Source organism: Cherax quadricarinatus, chromosome 28, assembly GCF_038502225.1.
Source record: "Cherax quadricarinatus isolate ZL_2023a chromosome 28, ASM3850222v1, whole genome shotgun sequence".
In the NCBI taxonomy this organism is placed as follows: domain Eukaryota; kingdom Metazoa; phylum Arthropoda; class Malacostraca; order Decapoda; family Parastacidae; genus Cherax; species Cherax quadricarinatus.
Genome location: NC_091319.1, coordinates 33,736,784 through 33,757,618, shown reverse-complemented (window position 1 = coordinate 33,757,618; position 20,835 = coordinate 33,736,784). Strand labels below are relative to the sequence as shown.

The following is a 20,835-nucleotide window of genomic DNA, read 5'->3' as shown; positions in this document are numbered from 1 at the left end:
CTCTCTCTCTCTCTCTCTCTCTCTTATTCGTTTTATCTCATTTACTCACCTCTGACCTTACATTAAGACTACAAATATTTTAAGGTAAGTAATGAGTGAACTGTATATGCATTTTATCACTCTGGGATGCTTAAATGTAATAGAATAGTATTTGTGGGTGGGGTGGTCTGGCTGGCTACCATACATACCGCACTTGATTTCTTACAATAAATACGTACTACTCATCTCACCCTAGATTAAGACTACAAATATTTTAAGGTAAGTAATGAGTGAACTGTATATGCATTTTATCGCTCTGGGATGCTTAAATGTAATAGAATATTATGTGTAGGTGGCTTGGCCTGGTATGGTAGCCCGGCTGACTACCATACATACCACACTTGATTTCTTACAATAAATACTACTTGTCTCACCCTAGATTAAGACTACAAATATTTCAAGGTAAGTAATGAGTGCACTACGTGTGTATTTTACTTTTTTATTGTTTTCTGATGCCTAGTTCTATTGCTAACTTAATATATGTTAGTGTAAACTTGTTATCTAGTATTTGTATACATTTATAAAGGGAAAAAAAAGGTGTTCCACTTTACGGCAATTTCCGCTTTACGGTGGTAGCCTGGAACTTAACCTGCCATGTAAGTGGGGCCCTACTGTATATATAAGGCATAATAAGCATGACTGGCAAGTAATGCGCATTTTCACTTGATCATGAATCAGACGTGACGACTCTGCATTGTGTGTAATACCTGTTAGTTCATGAGCCACTCTCTGAGACAGAGAGACAAGCAGACAGAAAGACAGAGAGACACAGGCAGACAGAAAGACAGTGACACACAAGCAGACAGAAAGATAAGCAGACAGAGCTAGACAGACACGCAGACAGACAGACAGATATGTTTATGTGTAACAGTGGAAACAAATAAAGCCAGGGTTCCCTGGAGCAGTGCACAATCATCAATTGTCACTCCTATGCTGACAATGCAGCAGTGGAGTGACACTTGTCTTCCAGCATGCTTCAAGGAGTTTCATATGTACTCTGGCATGTCTAAAACATTACTGGATCCTATAAATACTTTGTATATATTTCTAGACAATAGTAAATGACCAAGGCAGGTGAAAATGTTCACCTGCCACTGTGTTTGTGACTATTTGAGTACTATTTCTGTACCTAATATTAATATCAGAAGAAAGATTGGCTATGAAATCACAAGAACTACAATAAATTGTAATTATCAGAACATAAAAATTATATAAATTAAAATAAAAATGAGAAAGAAAGGTATATTGGCAACACTTCTACAAGTTGCAGGACTCTATTTTGCCGTCAGGTGAGCATCCAGCACCAACTTCGTGGTCTCATATCTTGGTAAGTACTGCTCCTAAAATTTTTTTTTTAGTCATATTACACACAGAAAATTGCCCTCATTAATTTAAAAAGAAAAATCAAAATATTTGGAGTACTGGCAGTGAAAACGTAGATCTATATTTGGACAGTTTAAGGGTTAAAATATTTGTAGTCTTAATGTAGGGTGAGAGGTGAGTAGTATTTGTAGGAAGTCATGTGTGGTAGGTATGATAGTCAGGTGTGGTATCTCGCCTGGCCACCCCGTCCACATGTAATGCAGTAGGGCCCCACTTATATGACAGGTTAGGTTCCAGGGTACCGCTTGAAAGCAGAATGCCATTTTTTCCACTTATAAATGCATATAAATGCCAGATAACAAGTTTACATTAACATGTATTAAGTTAGCAATAGAACTAAGTACATATTAAAAACAATAAAAAGTAAAATACACACGCAGTACACTCAATACTTACCTCAAGATATTGGTAGACTTAATGTAGGGCGAGAGGTGAATATTGTAAGACATCAGGTGTGGTAGGTATGGTAGCCTGCCTGGCCACCCCACCCACATGTAATATACTATGACATTTAAAGCACACTAGAGCAATAAAATATATATACAGTGAACCCTCAGTTATCGGCCATAATCCGTTCCAGAAGGTTGGCCTAAAACCGAAATAATATTTCCCATAAGAATTAATATAAATAGTACAATTAATCCGTTCCAGACACCCAAAAATATTCACAAAAAAATAATTTTTGTAAAGATTAATTATAGTTTTACATACACAAAACAATGAGAACTAAATAAAATAAATACAAGAACGGGATTACCAAAACTGTTGTCCAGAGGGCTGAGGAAGGGTTGTTGAGGTGGTTCGGACATGTAGAGAGAATGGAGCGAAACAGAATGACTTCAAGAGTGTATCAGTCTGTAGTGGAAGGAAGGCGGGGTAGGGGTCGGCCTAGGAAGGGTTGGAGGGAGGGGGTAAAGGAGGTTTTGTGTGCGAGGGGCTTGGACTTCCAGCAGGCATGCGTGAGCGTGTTTGATAGGAGTGAATGGAGACAAATGGTTTTTAATACTTGACGTGCTGTTGGAGTGTGAGCAAAGTAACATTTATGAAGGGATTCAGGGAAACCGGCAGGCCGGACTTGAGTCCTGGAGATGGGAAGTACAGTGCCTGCACTCTGAAGGAGGGGTGTTAATGTTGCAGTTTAAAAACTGTAGTGTAAAGCACCCTTCTGGCAAGACAGTGATGGAGTGAATGATGGTGAAAGTTTTTCTTTTTCGGGCCACCCTGCCTTGGTGGGAATCGGCCGGTGTGATAATAAAAAAAAAAAAAAAAATAACAATTAAATCACTATTACATACCTTTATTGACGACTCTTGTTGGCTTATGGAAGATAGGGAGGAGAGAAAGAGGATTTATTGTTTGGAAGGGGAATCCCCCTCCATAAGGACTTCAGGTATTAAAGACCCCTGTGGGGTTACTTTCCTTTGTCTTTTAATGCCATTAGGACCAGCTTGAGAGTCACTGGACCCCTGTCTCGCAAAAAATCTGTCCAGAGCGCTCTGTTTCTGGTGTCTCTTTAAGATTTCCCTGAAGTGGGACAAGGTTTTGTCACTGAAAATATTGCAGATATGGCTTGTTTCAGCTTGGTCAGGGTGCTTCTACAGACTGCAATAGTTCTAGGAACATTACCAGTGCCTGTAAATATGTGTTACATGTGTTAGAACAGTATTAATGTGAAGCATTTGGACATGTGTGTGCTTATGTTATGTATAAGATTTTGTATGCAATACAGTCTCTTCCCTACTTTCAAACAGGTTCGGTTCTGAGAAGTAGTTCGTAAGTTGATTTGTTTGTAAGTCCAACATATGTTCATATACAGTGTTGTACAGTAGTGTAGTACGTATATGTACACATGAACATCGAGTAACCTAGAAATATACATAGGTGAAATGTGTGAACACAGGAAAAAACACATACTGAACACTAGTAAACATGTGTTATAAATGAAATAAAGTTTATAATATTTATAATAAAGTATGTAAATAATGTAAATTTAATAAAACAGATGATGACAAGGTGTTGGCCTGAATGTCATAGCACCTGAATTTGATGACCCTGATTCAGGCGCCTGGCACTTCTTAGCACTACCACCTGCAACACTACTGCTTTTTTGCTTAACGCCAGACATATTGCGGGTATAATAATTACTGATAACATGGAATTTGTGGAGAGAGTACAGGCACATGTATGAATGATGTATTGTTTACATCTTGGCACTTCCCATGCTACATTCCCTCCACCACGTGGTGAACTGTGAACTAAATCTTACACTCAAACTTTTGACTTCAGGGCAAATTGTACGTATTATTGAAAGTTATCTTTTGCATTTAAATGTTCATATGTAGGGGAGTCTCTGTATAGTGCTAGTCACGGCATTATGCCGGGTGAGAGCCCCAGCACAATGCGTGACGAAAATCAAAGGCTTACCATACAGGGGGATCTTTTATTGTCAGTGCATTATGCCTGGTAGCATCTGTTAGTATGACATCACGGCCTGCCACCACACTCCACAGTGACTCCTCAGTGCTCACGTGGCTGCCATGGTGAGAGGAAGAGTTGCACTTTTGTCTCTCATCCGCCCCATCTTTTGTCCGGTGTTCACTTTGGTTTTGAGGCTTTTCAGTAGGGCCCCACTTATATGGCAGGTTAGGTTCCAGGCTACTGCCAGAAAGCAGACATTGCCGTAAAGCAGAAGACCATTTTTTCCACTTAAAAATTTATATAAATGCCAGACAACAAGTATACACTAACTTATATTAAATTAGTAATAAAACTAGGCATTAACCTATTCAGGGTACCCAGACCCTCTCTGAGACTTGTTCTCAGGGTCGCCAAAATTTAAAAAAAAAAATTATTTTTTCTTATGAAAAGATAGTTTTTTCTTTTTTAAATCTTATAGGCTAAACAAAAAATTTTTACCATCAATACTTACCGAGATATGGAGGTGTGAAGTTGACAGAAAATGCCTGGTATATGGTAACATTGCCGACTGCTGGTCACCTGGTATTACTTTATTTTTTTAGGTACTATTTTCTATTATTTTTTAATTTTTTTTTCCAAGTAACTTTTATGGCTTGTGAGACCAATTTTTTTTTTTTTAACAAGTTGGCTGTCTCCCACCGAGGCAGGGTGACCCAAAAAGAAAGAAAATCCCCAAAAAGAAAATACTTTCATCATCATTCAACACTTTCACCTCACTCACACATAATCACTGTTTTTGCAGAGGTGCTCAGAATACAACAGTTTAGAAGCATATACATATAAAGATACACAATATATCCCTCCAAACTAAAGAAAAATTGCAAAGGTTAGTGGATGAGTTTGGGAATATGTGTAAAGGTAGAAAGTTGAAAGTGAACATAGAAAAGAGTAAGGTGATGAGGGTATCAAATAATTTAGATAAAGAAAAATTGGATATCAAATTTGGGAGGAGGAGTATGGAAGAAGTGGATGTTTTCAGATACTTGGGAGTTGACGTGTCGGTAGATGGATTTATGAAGGATGAGGTTAATCATAGAATTGATGAGGAAAAAAAGGTGAGTGATGCATTGAGGTATATGTGGAGACAAAAAAACGTTTTCTATGGAGGCAAAGAAGGGAATGTATGAAAGTATAGTAGTACCAACACTCTTATATGGGTGTGAAGCTTGGGTGGTAAATGCAGCAGCGAGGAGGCAGTTGGAGGCAGTGGAGATGTCCTTTCTAAGGGCAATGTGTGGTGTAAATATTATGCAGAAAATTTGGAGTATGGAAATTAGGAGAAGGTGTGGAGTTAATAAAAGTATTAGTCAGAGGGCTGAAGATGGGTTGTTGAGGTGGTTTGGTCATTTAGAGAGAATGGATCAAAGTAGAATGACATGGAGAGCGTATAAATCTGTAGGGGAAGGAAGGCGGAGTAGAGGTCGTCCTTGAAAAGGTTGGAAGGAAGGGGTAAGGGAGGTTTTGTGGGTGTGGTGCTTGGATTTCCAGCAGGCGTGCATGAGCATGTTCGTTAGGAGTGACTGGAGACGAATGGTATTTGGGACCTGACGATCTGTTGGAGTGTGAGCAAGGTAATATTCAGTGAAGGGATTCGGGGGAACCGGTTATTTTTATATAGCCAGACTTGAGTCTTAGAAATGGGAAGTGAGACCAATATGATCACTATTTTGTAAGTTATTTCTTTTTCTATACTACACAATAACTGCATGTACACTGTTGTCACTGTTTTGTTTACAGAAAATATTTACACAAACAAATGATAAGAAATTTTGTTTATTACTATTTTTCTATATTTTATATACACATATACAGTCACAGGGAATGTTTCTAGAAGTTCTGCAGCCTGTGGAAGTCATGCACAGTGGTGTTTTACACTCCTCACACATAAAACGAGTGTCTCTGCATTGTTGTGGGCATTTTTTTTTTTTTTTGTATGTGCACAGATGTAACACCTCTTCTGAACCTTTTTCTTGAAAGCAGTAGCAGGCAGTTTTACCAGGAAGTGATCACCATGCTTCAGACGAGAAGGTAGTTGTTGATAATTTAGTGGGTGGTCTATTGCAGGTGTTGTTCCTTTGTACTTGAATACTATTTGTCTGATGACAGACAAACAGAATTCGCCATGTGGTGGTTTGTTTCTGGTCCTCATCTTATACATATTATAAGCATTGAGAATGGAAATGTCCAGAAGATGGAAAAAGAGTTTTATGTACCACTTATAACTCTTGCAAACACAATCAGTAAACCCAATCTGCATGTCACATTTGTCCACTGAGCGCATATTGAGGGTGTAATCAATCATATGTACATATACGTACTACACTATTGTACAACACTGTATATGAACGTATGTTGGACTTACAAACAAATCAACTTACGAACTACTACTCAGAACCGAACCTGTTTGAAAGTAGGGAAGAGACTGTATTGCATACAAAATCTTATACATAACATAAGCACACACATGTCCAAATGCTTCACATTAATACTGTTCTAACATATGTAACACATATTTACAGGCACTGGTAATGTTCCTAGAACTATTGCAGTCTGTGGAAGCACCCTGACCAAGCTGAAACAAGCCATATCTGCAATATATTCAGTGACAAAACCTTGTCCCACTTCAGGAAAATCTTTAAGAGACACCAGAAACAGCTCTCTGGACAGATTTTTTGCGAGACAGGAATCCAGCGACTCTCAAGCTGGTCCTAATGGCATTAAAAGACAAAGGAAAGTAACCCCACAGGGGGCTTTGATACCTGAAGTCCTTATGGAGGGGGATTCACCTTCCAAACAATAAATTCTCCCTCTCTCTTCCTCCCTATCTTCCATAAGCCAACAAGAGTCGTCAATAAAGGTATGTAATAGTGCTTATACACATGTGGGATAAGCATTATTGTGGCAAAGAAAAGATACATCTCAGCCACTGGTGTAGGCGTGAGTTTGGTGAAAGTATTGTGTTTGCCACGGTGTTCTCGTTGTATCTGTTGCTTTCCCCTGACAATAATTTCCATCAGGGGTTCGTCAAAGAATAACTTGAAACATTCCAGTTCTCTGGCATTGTTCCCAAGTGTACAAAATGGCCATATTCCACTTTGGCTTTTATCAAACTGATGGGGATTTGGAACAAAATTGCCAGCTTCATGCCAATCCCAGGTGCAGTCTGTTGGTGGGTACTGGATATTGACAGGTAGTTGTGGTTGTAGAGGTTGTGGTTGTAGAAGTTGTGGTTGTGGAGGTTGTGGTTGTGGAGGCTGATGTGGTGGGTGGTTGGGGGATGGTGGCCTTTGTTGTAGACAGCTGAGGCAGCGGTGTGGGTGGCAGCATGGCCCACTGCTGGTGCCTCATGGCCGGCACCACCACTACCACCACCATGCACATTTTCCATCCCAATTGCAACAGTATCATCTTCATTTTCACTATCTGTTCATGTTGTACAGCCACGGGATGTACTTCAAGATGTGCTCCTTTGCCTTGGAATAGCATATGGTACACTACCAGAGCGCATGTACCGTCGTATATACTGACGCTTCACTGGAGAATATTCCTCTTCACTATCACTACTGGAATTGTTTTCAAGAGCTTGTAGTTCATATTCACTGTCACTATCATCACCAATGCTCACATCTGAGTCAAGGATATGGGAAAATAGGAGTTTCCTCTTTGGTTCTTGCACAACTGAACGTGAACAAGACAGCCCAGCACCAAAAGTTGAAGGCTGAGGGTCGTCTGGGTTTTCCTCACTATTACCGGTATTATGGTCATTAGTTTTGGTCACAACCTCATCAAACCTTGAAACTCATCTTCACTGGCACTTCCATCTGTATTAGAACTGTCACTGGGGACCAAAAGTGTCCCAATTCGCCAAGGAGTAGAGCTTCCAACCGCGAAGCATGATGAACAAGGTCTACTAAAATGACGTTTCCACAATGCGCCACTGGGTCCCAGAATTTTTTCTACCGTGCACACTGACCACGCAGACCCATTCTCTCACATCTAGGCCTACCAGCTGTTTCCCGCTTAATTTGAAGCCGCTAGAATTTATGCATACTAGTGTGGCACCAACCCTGGTGCGCAAGCCGTACTAGTACGGCACCAACCCTGAAAGGGTTAATGTAGGATGAGAAGTGAGTATTATTTATTTGTAGGAAGTCAGGTGTAGGTAGCCGGTAGATGTAGGTACCACGTAGTCCACCTGGGCTACATAGCTTCACCTACGTACATAGCTACATGATATGTAATGCGGCCCAGAGCCATATTATTACCATCGACATACCATGTTCAGCGAGTTTAATCATTTCTAACAACTACCTTTAGATGCCATCATAAACAAAGGGAGAAGTAATGAATAATTCATACCGAGAATTGTAAACAAAAGCAAAGTGTGAAGGGGAGTGACTGAGCCAAACGCTAATTCATACATGTTTTCTCTGATGCTGGACCAGAGAAAACGTAATGTTTTCCCTCTGCCCAGCTATCACCCCTCCATAACATGTAAACATAACATGTTTATATACTGTGTAATGTGTTTCTTATATAATTTTGAAGAAAATATCATAGATGGGTTAAAGAAAATGTCTATATTAACATAAAAGAAGACTTTTAATGTGCCCAAGAGTGATTATTATTATGTATTAGTATTATCTATTAGTATTAGTGTTACCACTACTCTTGAATCATGTTTCATAAAAAACATTTTTGAATATATGAATATATCCTTTTGGTTTGTATAAACTAGATTCACTTATAATTAGTAGAACTACTGTACAACTATGATAAATTTCTTTAGTGTTAAGTAGTCAGTAAGCCATTAAATTAAGTCAGCCCATAATGCATAGGCATAATAGAGGCTCTCTTTGCACTGCAACCCATTATTGTAAAAACATAATCTCAGTGTACTACTTGCAAATAAAAAATTGCATTAAGACTAGTGGGACACTCTTAGTGATTTTAACCCTTTCAGGGTTGGTGCCATACTAGTACAGCTTGCACGCCAGGGTTGGTGCCGTACTAGTACGCATAAATTCTAGCACCTTCATATCTAGCGAGAGAAAGCTGGTAGGCCTATATATGAAAGAATGGGTCTATGTGGTCAGTGAGTGCAGTATAAAAAAAATCCTGCAGCACACAGTGCATAATGAGAAAAAAAACTCCGACTGTGTTTTTGGTTTAAAACAGCGACTTTGCAGTGTATTTTTGTATGCTATTTATGTTGTATTCTAGTTTTCCTGGTCTCATTTTATAGAATGGAAGACATATTATGAAAATTGAAATGATTTTGATTGGTTTCACAATGAAAAGTACCTTGAAATTGAGTTCAAAGTAGCAGAAATGTTCAATTTTTGCCAAAGTTCAAAGGAAAACAAATCATGCCATGCGTCCAGTACATGTCAACTGGTGAGTCTAAAATTCTTTCACAAGTGCCCTGATATTATTTATACCATTTCTACACCATTTCTACACAAATGCAGTAGTCTGCATAACATAAATCTGTTTATTTGTAAGAGTAAAAATTCAAAGTGGAAAGCAAAAGAAATGTAACAGAGGCCTGGGGACATGAGTAATGAACAGAGGAAATGTTATTTTAGTGCCAGAAATGTCTGTCTTGTTTATTCTGGACTCCATTTGGAAATTGGCAGCTTTTGAAATTTGTGTGAAATTGGCAAAATTGCCAATTTCTGACCACGTTATTGGATAGTGGAAATCGGTAAATGGGTGATTTCTTGTACTCATTCGATAGGAAAAATGGAGTTCTAGCGAAATAGGTAAGATTTTTGTCGACTGGTACATGAAATTGGTCGAAAAAGGGCTCAAAGTGTGCGAAATCGCCGATGCATAAACATCGTCAAGACCGCTAACTTCGCAAGAGCATAACTCTGTAAGTTTTCCATCAAATTTCATACTTTTGGTGTCATTATGATTGGGAAAATATTCTCTATCATTTCATAAGAAAAAATATTCTTTTTTTTTTTCGAAAAATTTCCAACCCTGAGAACAAGTTTAGGAGAGGCCCTGCTGACCCTGAAAGGGTTAATGTGTACCTGCATGCCAGCACAGTGTGTAAGTATATTTAGGTACAGGTACACATAAGTATAATTATCAGAGTACGTATAAAATATGCAATAACTTTAAAACACTTGAAATTTTCTGAAGTTTCCAGACATAATGGAGAGATGTGCTCATGGAGAATGTAAACAAACCAGGTGGGGCATGTTGTATTAGAAAAACCACTCGCCGTATAGAGACATTTGGTCATAATTTTAAATCGCTGTATTAGAGGAACACTGTAAGGTGAAACACTGTAAAGTGGGGCCCTACTGTACATGCTTGGTTATGGGTAAAAGGAAGTCTTTAAAACCTGAAACTGTAGCTTAAGGGTAGTTCGACCAAATTGCGGCCTACTTTTTTATTTTTCAACCAATTTTTTTTATTTTTGGTGTACATTTAGAGGTTCATATGTAGAAGAATGTGAGAAAGTTTCAGTATGATTGGCCAACAAACAACAGAGAAAAAAAATATTTAATGACTTTTCATATATGGCAGCAAGGTATGACAAAATGGCACTTCGAGTGGCACTTCCGACAATCCCAACCGTTAGAATACATCTGACACGACTTTTGGAGGAACATGTTTCATCTAATATATCTTATTATCATGGAAAAAAAAAATACATTTGATAGACTTTTTGGCATTCACCAAAATATCTGCCTTTTACCTCCCACAAAATCAAAAATATTTGATATATTCCAAAAAAAGAAGCCGCAAATAGTCAAACACACTTTGTTTTATATTGTCAGTGAAAATCATTTCAATACAATCATTAATAATGGTGTAATTTAGCGAAATAAGTGAAAAAGTTACTTCCGAGATATAGGCCTGGAACGCCGGCCGGCCTGCCGTCTCCAAAAAAAAATTTTTTTTCGCGAAAATCGCGTTTGTTTCAGTGGTTTTCTAAGTAAATTGATGTTCTAGTGCAGTTATCCTCTTCAAAATACTGTTTTCTATCACTCACAGACCAAACAATACAACATGGAAACCAGGAGTATCTCTTATATCGAATTACTGCTGGTGAACTCTCGCCATATTATGGCCTATTTTATTCAGTCTAGAGTATATAACATGTTTGTTTGTTATTTATAGTGTTTATTATATCATATTAGATCAATTCTGATAGATAAATAAGCCGTATAGTTGATATATAAGCTGATATAAACGTAATAATGAAGTGATTTCACCTGGCACCATCTGGAGGGGGAGTACTGCCGAGTGTACCCAGGTGCTTCCTGATAGACTAGACGTCTATTGATAAGCTCCACTTACTCTTATATGATGCCAAATAATCAATTATTATATTAGAAAGAATAATGCAAAGAAAAAGCAATAAAAAACAAGGAAAAAATTCCAAAAAATACATGGGTTGAGAACAGACGCGCTACCTACATCACCATTACCATACCTGATATAAATGACTATAATTTCTTGTAGAAACGTCTTAGAACATTGATTCTTGTACCATTGTGTTGCCAAAGAGTTAAGCTATTTTTCGGTATATATAACTCATTTCCATAATTTTTCGATTTTTGGTTGAGCGCGCGTGGAAAATTGCCCACATGCTCCCTTAAATCATAGGGCTTCACAAAGCTGGGCACCAGATGAAAGAAATAGTGGAGAATGTTGTTGTGTGTGAGCATTCAGTGAGGAACTGGGTGCAGCGTTTCAAGGCAAGTGGCGGTGTCGAGTTACCGTCTGCCAAACCTCGGCCTGGTCCCTCGAAGAAGACATCTGTTCATACCTTAACTGTGTTCAAGAAGTAGTTAGAGAATACACCTAAGATAACTGCTGGAGAACTGATAGAAAAGAACCCACATCTTCTCTCAGAGGTGTCTGTAAGAACTGTTAACAGACATGTGTCAGAACTCGACTACAGTAGTCACCACCAGGTTAAGAAACTGATCCTCTCCAAGCCACAGAAGAAATGTAGGCTAGATTATGCAAAGAAATATCTTCACTGGAATCCTCAACAGTGGTCTGAAGTATTTTGCAGTGATGACGCAACCTTCACCACCACCTGTGGGACCACCAAACACCCAGACTCACTCATGGTTTGGGGGCATTTCAGTGCTCAGAATGTTGGTGAATTCATTGTCCTTCCCAAAACCCAGTACATGAACCTGTGTAATTACCTGGAGTTATTGTATGACAACTTACCTGAGGCGTTTGACAAGTGTTTGGTAATGGTTTTCGTGCAGGATGGTGCACCGTGTCATACCATCAAATCTGTAGTTCAGTGTCTTAAGGACTGTGAAGTGAGGTTCATTATTAACTGGCCAGGCAATTCCCCAGACCTAAACTCTGTTGAGAACCTTTGGTCAATAGTGAAACAAAGTTTACTGGGCAAGGATATCAGTTCCATCCCATGGCTGGAGGCTGCTCTACATGAGGCATGGAATAATATACCTCCCTACACCCTTAAGAATTTGTGTGTGAATCTTCCTACACTGCTGAGGGACGTGATTAAGCGTAAAGGATGCAGCACCAAGTATTAAAGCCTCAGTAAGTGTGCAAATATATGTACAGTAGACCGTCGTTAAACACGGTAGTTACATGTAGTTACAATAGTTACATGTTAGACAAAACCATGTTAGACAAACTGAAGAACTTATGGGAAAAATAGGGTTACATTCCTGGGAGCCCCCAAAAGGCCAAACAACTTTTTTGTAGACTTCTAGGTCTGACAAAATAAAAGTGAATATGTATTTGTAGTGCATTGTCATGATATATTACTGCTTTATCCTTAAACTGTCCAAACGTGCGTAGCGCTCCGAACGCAGATCTACGTTTTTTTTTTTTACATGATTTCAAATGGAGAAAATAAAGGTAGCGCTATGCGCGTGAACGTAGATCTACGTTTGGACAGTTGAAGGGTTATGACTACAAATGTAATAGAAATAATAGTATTTCTTACCTTAAATTGTGGGTAATGGTGTGTGTGGATGGTTGTGAAGAGAGTGGATATGGATGGTGTGGCCCTACTGGGCTGAGATGGATGGTTGTTGGTTGTCAGCAGAGGTGGGTGGTAGAGGTTCTGGTACTGAAGTCGATGGCTGTATTGGAGTGCATAAATTCTGTAATGGATCTCTGGGCTCTTGTACCCTGCAGTACATTATACAGCTGATGGTAAGGCATCATCAGCTGGTCTAGACCCCATTTCAAAGTACTGCTTCTGGATTTGTCTGGGTCCTCTTTAGTGAAAAAGTCTGCTAGTTTAGCAGCAACATGGAACTGTTCACATAACTGCTGCAATGTTAACTGTTTTTCTTCAGGCTCTTCTTCATCATCTGTTACCTCCCTCCCTTGTATCTGTGCATTGAGCTCTGCCAACATTTCCTCTGGACTCCTGTCTTCATCATCATCATCTTCTAAGAGCTCATTCACATCTTCAAAACCATCACCTGGTAATCTCCTTGCCAGCTGAACAATTTCCTGAACCTGACTCTCAAGCAAGGGAAAACCAGTGGAAGAATTAACTACAGAAGTCCATAACTTTCCCCAGCCTGCATTTAGTGTTGATTGAGATACTTCACTCCATGCACTTCTAGCATAGCTGATGGCATCTGCAATGTTAAATTTATTCCAGGTTGGAGTCAGAGTCCATTGATGCAACTAGTTGTTTCTTAACTTTTTTTGTGTAGTTACACTTGAATGACTTAATAACTCCCCGATCCAGTGGTTGTATTAGAGATGTTGTATTTGGAGGTAAAAATGCAACTATTACATATGGAGTCACATCCAGCAAAGCTTGTGGATGAGTACGGGAATTATCAAGAATGAAGAGAGCCTTGAATGCAAGTTTCTTGCTATGCAGGTAAAACTTGACTTCAGGAAGAAAGTGATGCTTCAACCAGTCAATCGATATTTCCTCTGTCATCCATGCTGACTGCTTTGACCTCCAAATTACTGGTAAGGTGTTTTTATATACACCTTTCAAAGCACGAGGATTCTTAGAGCAGTAAATAACCATGGGCTTACACTCGAAATCACCTGATGCATTACCGCAAAGGAGCAAGGCGAGGCGATCATTTGCTGTCTTGAAGGCTAGTGCACTTTTCTCTTGCTGACTGATGTAAGTTCGTGTTGGCATTTTCTTCCAAAAAACCCTTCTCCTGTCAGCATTAAACACTTGATGTGGCTCATAATTATCCTCAGAAATAATTTCCTGCAATTCAGCAGGGAAATTACTTGCTGCTGTATGATCAGCTGAAGCACTTTCACCAGAAAACTTAATATTATGTAATTTATTATGCAACTTAAAGGTGTGGAACCAGCCTGTGCTAAACACACTTTTTTCAGGCCTTCCTTCTTTATCACACACGGCTTTAAACAACTGTAAGGCCTTTTCCCTAATTAAGAGGAAATTAAGTGGTGCACCTTTCTTTGTCTTTTGTTCAATCCACTCAAGCAACAAGTTTTCAATTTTATTTACTTGCTGTGATCTGTGTGTCATTCTTTTCACAAGATGACATCTTGGGTTATTCATTACACAAGCTCGTATATTCGCCTCATTCTTTTTAATTGTACGAACTGACACTTCATTAAGGCCATAGGCCCTTATTATATCCACCACACGTGAGCCACTCTTAGGCTTATCTAATATCTCGATTTTCTTTGTAATTCCTTGACTTGAACGCTTAAACCTTTTCATATCACTTGCGGGAACACTTGTATGCTTACTGGGTGCCATGATTGCTGTTCAGATTTAACAAATGACAATAAAAATAAGAAAATATATGTCAACAAACAGAGCGAGCTTCCCAAGTATCATCGTCCTACACGCATATGAATCAAACTGAAGGCTGGGAGGGTGGTGTGGGTGGCGGGGGATGGCAGTGGGTCTCCCCTACCATCGCACAGGGGAGACCCGGGCAACTGCGTGCTCAAAATTTTTTCCCTTCCCGCAACCATGTTAAACTAATTTGTGCTATAACCAAAATGTAAGACAAAACTGTGTTAAACAGCTGTCTACTATATTATAATCTTTCATGGTATGTGTTTATGTTTTGGTATGTGTGTGGGGGAGGGGCGGCATAATGCCGTGACTAGCACTGTATATTGATGACACAGTAGTGCAAGTATTTTATTGTATACAAAGGTTAGCCATATGTACATGGCGCATGATCTGGGTCATATGGACTAAAACAATTGCTGGAAAATGTGAAAAATTGAAAAGAACAAAAAGTGTTAAAAATAATAAAATCATGCAGAGCGCATGACAGTCACCAGTGTTTGTTTCAGCAGGTCACTGACCTTCAACTTAATGCTTTCAAATCTTGGTAAGTACTGTAGAAATAAAGTAACTTTTTGTTTTATTTAGAAATCGGAATATTTACAAAATGTATCAGTGCACTTGAGGAGAATTTGTTTATCTAACTCTTCCTACACAAGAATTATCATTATTGTTGTCATCACAAAAGAGTGCTAAACCTCTTTGAGCCATTTAGATCTACTATAAATATTGTACCCCTCAAGTGAGGTGCTTCAATGTCCATGGAACTGAACTTATCCCCCCAATCCATTCTTGGATTGAACCTGATTTCTTCCCATTCCTCATTCACTGTCTAACCTCTACAGGTTTAAACTTACCCCTGATCAAAATAAAATGAAAGTAATGTAAATATTTTAGGATTTTTCACTTTTTTTTCCAAAGGTGCTTTGTGTGCTGTGATAAGGAGAGTTGCACCAGACAAAGTTGCTCTTGCTCCTGAGGAGTTATGTCGACTTTTGGAAGCTGATATTCTTGGCAAGGTTCATGAAGCCCTGGAGGAAGAGGCTGAAGCACCACACTCCACTACACAACAGTCCAGAACAACTTCAGTAAACAGCACTATCAATGGAGTTAGATCAGCAGATATCTGTACATTAGACAATGAAGATAAAAAGAAAAATGTGCCCCTAGCAGCAGCGAAGACTCCATGTGATCACAAAGATTCTTCTTCCGATGAAGGTGAAAAATAAATTATATTTATTGGTGTAAATGTTAACATATATAAATAATGCACTTGCATAATTGTATATAAATGAATGCCATGTAGTTTATAGAATGTTTATAGAATGTATTATGCCTGCACTTTAAAGGAGGGTTTGGGATACTGGCAGTTTGGAGGGATATGTTGTGTATCTTTGTACATATATGCTTCTAAACTTGTTGTGTTCTGAGCACCTCTGCAAAAACAGTGATTATGTGTGAGTGAGGTGAAAGTGTTGAATGATGATGAAAGCATTTTCTTTTTGGGTATTTTCTTTCTTCTCAGGTCACCCTGCCTCGGTGGGAGACGGTTGACTTGTTAAAAAAAAAATAATATAAACTTAAAAACTGGATGAAAATTGGGTTTATATTCAAACACTGTAATTCAGGAAAAGCTAGTTATAACATTGTCTTACTTCCAAGAATTCATACAGCTCTATGAAAAAAGTATCAGTGAATTAAAAAAAAATTTTATTACTGTTTTTTTTTTTTAGAATTACAGTGGACCCCCGGTTAACGAACTTTTTTCATTCCAGTAGTATGTTCAGGTGCCAGTACTGACCGAATTTTTTCCCATAAGGAATATTGTGAAGTAGATTAGTCCATTTCAGACCCCCAAACATACACGTACAAACGCACTTACATAAATACACTTACATAATTGGCAGCATTTGGAGGTGATCGTTAAGCGGGGGTCCACTGTATTTATGTTCTAATTTTTTTTATATATTGTATAGTACTGTATTCCAGTAATTTATATACCAAAAGTTAAAAAAAATATATTGTTTACTTTTCTGTAAATAATTGCCTATTCTCTTTAATACAGTAAAAATCAATAAAATTCACTGAGGTCATAATTAATTCCAAGTTTTATATATTCACTCTCTGACATTCTTATGTTTGTCTGCCCTCCTCTCTGAAGGTTCCACCATTGTCTGCCCTCCTCTCTGAAGGTTCCACCATTGTCTGCCCTCCTCTCTGAAGGTTCCACCATTGTCTGCCCTCCTCTCTGAAGGCTCCACCATTGTCTTCCCTCCTCTCTGAAGGTTCTACCATTGTCTGCCCTCCTCTCTGAAGGTTCCACCATTGTCTGCCCTCCTCTCTGAAGGTTCCACCATTGTCTGCCCTCCTCTCTGAAGGCTCCACCATTGTCTTCCCTCCTCTCTGAAGGTTCTACCATTGTCTGCCCTCCTCTCTGAAGGTTCCACCATTGTCTGCCCTCTCTGAAGGTTCCACTATTGTTTGCCCCCCTCTCTGAAGGTTCCACTATTGTCTGTCCTCCTCTCTAAAGGTTCCACTATTGTCTGCCCTCCTCTCTGAAGGTTTCACCATTGTCTGCCCTCCTCTCTGAAGGTTCTACCATTGTCTGCCCTCCTCTGAAGGTTCCACCATCGTCTGCCCTCCTCTGAAGGTTCCACCATTGTCTGCCCTCCTCTGAAGGTTCCACCATTGTCTGCTCTCCTCTGAAGGTTCCATCATTGTCTGCTCTCCTCTGAAGGTTCCATCATTGTCTGCCCTCCTCTCGACAAGTTCTACCATTGTCTGCCCTCCTCTGAAGGTTCCACCATTGTCTGCCCTCCTCTCTGAAGGTTCCACCATTGTCTACCCTCCTCTCTGAAGGTTTCACCATTGTCTGCTCTCCTCTGAAGGTTCCACCATTGTCTGCTCTCCTCTGAAGGTTCCATCATTGTCTGCCCTCCTCTCGACAAGTTCTACCATTGTCTGCCCTCCTGTGAAGGTTCCACCATTGTCTACCCTCCTCTCTGAAGGTTCCACTATTGTCTGCCCTCCTCTCTGAAGGTTTCACCATTGTCTGCCCTCCTCTCTGAAGGTTCCACCATCGTCTGCCTTCCTCTGAAGGTTCCACCATCGTCTGCCTTCCTCTGAAGGTTCCACCATTGTCTGCTCTCCTCTGAAGGTTCCACCATCGTCTGCCCTCCTCTGAAGGTTCCACCATCGTCTGCCCTCCTCTGAAGGTTCCACCATTGTCTGCCTTCCTCTGAAGGTTCCACCATTGTCTGCTCTCCTCTGAAGCCTCCACCATTGTCTGCTTTCCTCTGAAGGTTCCATCATTGTCTGCCCTCCTCTCTACAAGTTCTACCATTGTCTGCCCTCCTCTGAAGGTTCCACCATTGTCTGCCCTCCTCTCTGAATGTTCCACCATTGTCTGCCCTCCTCTCTACAAGTTCTACCATTGTCTGCCCTCCTCTGAAGGTTCTACCATTGTTTGCCCTCCTCTCTGAAGGTTCCACCATTGTCTGCCATCCTCTAAAGGTTCTACCATTGCCTGTTCTCCTCTGAAGGTTCCACCACTGTATGCCCTCCTCTGAAGGTTCCACTGTTTCTGCCCTCTAAAGGTTCCATCATTGTCTGCCTTCCTCCTCTAAAGGCTCTACCATTGTCTTCCCTCCTCTGAAGGTTCCACCGTTTCTGCCCTCTAAAGGTTCCATCATTGTCTGCCCTCCTCTCTAAAAGTTCTACCATTGTCTGCCCTCCTCTCTGAAGGTTCCACCTTTGTCTGCCCTCCTGTCTGAAGGTTCCACCTTTGTCTGCCCTCCTGTCTGAAGGTTCCACTATTGTCTGCCCTCCTGTCTGAAGGTTCCACCTTTGTCCTGCTCTCTGAAGGTTCCACCATTGTCTGCCCTCCTCTCTGAAGGTTCCACCATTGTCTGCCCTCCTCTCTGAAGGTTCCACCGTTGTCTGGCCTCCTCTCTGAAGGCTCCACCTTTTCCGTCCTGTCTGAAGGTTTCATCTTTGCCTGCCCTCTTCTCTGAAGGTTCCACTGTTGTCTGCCCTCCTCTCTGAAGGTTCCACCTTTACCCTCCTGTCTGAAGGTTCCACCGTTGTCTGCCCTCCTCTCTGAAGGTTCCACCATTGTCTGGCCTCCTCTCTGAAGGTTCCACCTTTACCCTCCTGTCTGAAGGTTCCACCGTTGTCTGCCCTCCTCTCTGAAGGTTCCACCGTTGTCTGGCCTCCTCTCTGAAGGTTCCACCTTTTCCGTCCTGTCTGAAGGTTCCACCTTTGCCTGCCCTCCTCTCTGAAGATTCCACCTTGGGTAAAGACATTCTATTTGATTTCCTAACTGACACTGTTGCTTCATCAACTATAACCACTATCCTTTCAATTTATCAACACTTTTCCCTTTTCCTGCTCCTATCTTTCTGCCATGAAGCACTCTAAGGACCTTGCAGGTTTAGTGTTGTCTATAAATATATTTATAATGCAATTCCTTTGACCAGTAGCCATTCACCAGTTTGAAGTCATACACCTTGAAAGGTCCAGTATTATTGAAATTGACATCATAACTGCAATAGGAATGGTTTGCTCAATGTGTAATACAGTATACTGCTGTTGCTCTGCTTAACTCATTTTGATTATATACAGAAGGGTAAATTTAACATTACTGATCATGCCATAGATGTTGCTAAGTGGAACATTTTATGTAAGTCTATTAAAAAAAATTGTTAATAAAATTTTATTATTGTTTTACCAGTGGCTCAGAGAAGGTGTTTTGCTTTATGGAACAGTTTTGGTGGAAAATGCAAAGTATTTTCACTGAGAACTGAACATTAAAGGGAAAACTGAATATTTTCATGGGTGACTAAATAGATGATGCTGCAGGTAAAGGAATAAAATCTTATTGCAGCATAAATTTACAATACTGTCAATACAGGACTATATTGTAGAGCAATGCAAGATATTCTTTAGTTTTCTATCATGAGAAAAAAGTGCATATAAAAATCCATGAAAAGATTAACTGTTGTTGTTTGTTAATGAGGCTAGCTCTTTGTGTAAACTCTTAGACAGTATGGAGCAGCTCACACTGTGAGTCAGTCTCATCATGTTCCTGCACTAACATGAGTCAGTTACATCATGTTTGCTCAGCGTGTCAGCGTGCCTCGTTGTGCTCCCGGTTTTCTGGTGTTTTCACGGTCGCTCTTACGTGCTAGAACTTTAATTTGTGTCATCAATCCTATACGATACATCCCTCTAGCGCCTGGAACCAATCTTGGGCGGAAAACATTATATACTGAGTAAAAAAAGGAGAATTGTGTGCACTACCTAGCAGAGTTTACTGCCAGAGGGGAATCATAGGCCTGTCCCGTGTGGAAAAATAATAATATTGAACTTTGTGTCAGAGGAAAGAAAGTCTCCCTGAAAGCATTGAGTATACATAGTGTATAGTGTATACTACAGTGGCTCCCTAGTATATTGATGATAAAGGCTAAAGTGTCATTTGAAAACAGGTGAATTTGTAAATGAAGTGATAAGCCTATAGAGGCAGGTGCCAGAAGTCGCCAGAAACTTACCACAGGTCAGCTGTTTTTAATAATCTTCCTGGCCTGCTAGTGTACTCGCATATAATCTAGTGATACCAGTGAATAGCAGAATACAGTGTTGTAGTAGCAACTAACCAGTATTATAATGGTACTTAGTGGAGTGGAGTGACTTTCATTAGTTTCTTTTTCTTGAAATACCAGACGTTACTGTGAATTTCATATAACCTGTAGTTACCAGCGGTCGCAATATACACAACGAGAAGCAATTATTACTACAGAAAAAGCGCCCTTCCTCCAAAATTTGCACCAGTCAACTATAGTGATAATATAGCATTTATTGTGGTGGAGACGGAAAAAAAAAAAATAGAGAAGCTAGATACAGCGATTGATAAACAAAGGTGGAGGCTCGACCGTTCGTCATTGTAGGAGTGCCAGCAGTCACCGGCTCTTCAACACGCAAGTTATACTTTTGTATCAATCAAATCACATATTACTCGGGTAGATAATTTCCAGTAGATCCTTCATGTGTTAGCTCAAATCACCGACCAGTATGGTTTAAATAAGTGACCCACTGATCAGATCAGATAGACTGGTCCGAACCCTTGACTGGTCCGAACCCTTGACTGGTCCGAA

At 39.9% G+C, this 20,835-nt stretch overlaps 1 protein-coding gene across 9 annotated transcripts in view; it reads left to right on the top strand.

The window, feature by feature from the left end:
• LOC128693180 (uncharacterized) overlaps positions 1-19,395 on the top strand; it is a 116,643-nt gene extending 97,248 nt beyond the window's left edge. For 4 of the 9 annotated variants that reach the window (XM_053782650.2, XM_053782651.2, XM_053782652.2 and 1 more), the window contains one exon: positions 15,605-19,395. In XM_053782650.2, the coding sequence (XP_053638625.1) occupies positions 15,605-15,912 (308 nt within the window). In that variant the 3' untranslated portion in view covers positions 15,913-19,395. The remainder of the gene's footprint in view (positions 1-15,604) is intronic. The other 5 variants (XR_011392549.1, XR_011392546.1, XR_011392548.1 and 2 more) reach the window with 5 other exon arrangements.
• The last annotated feature ends 1,440 nt before the right edge of the window (positions 19,396-20,835 follow it).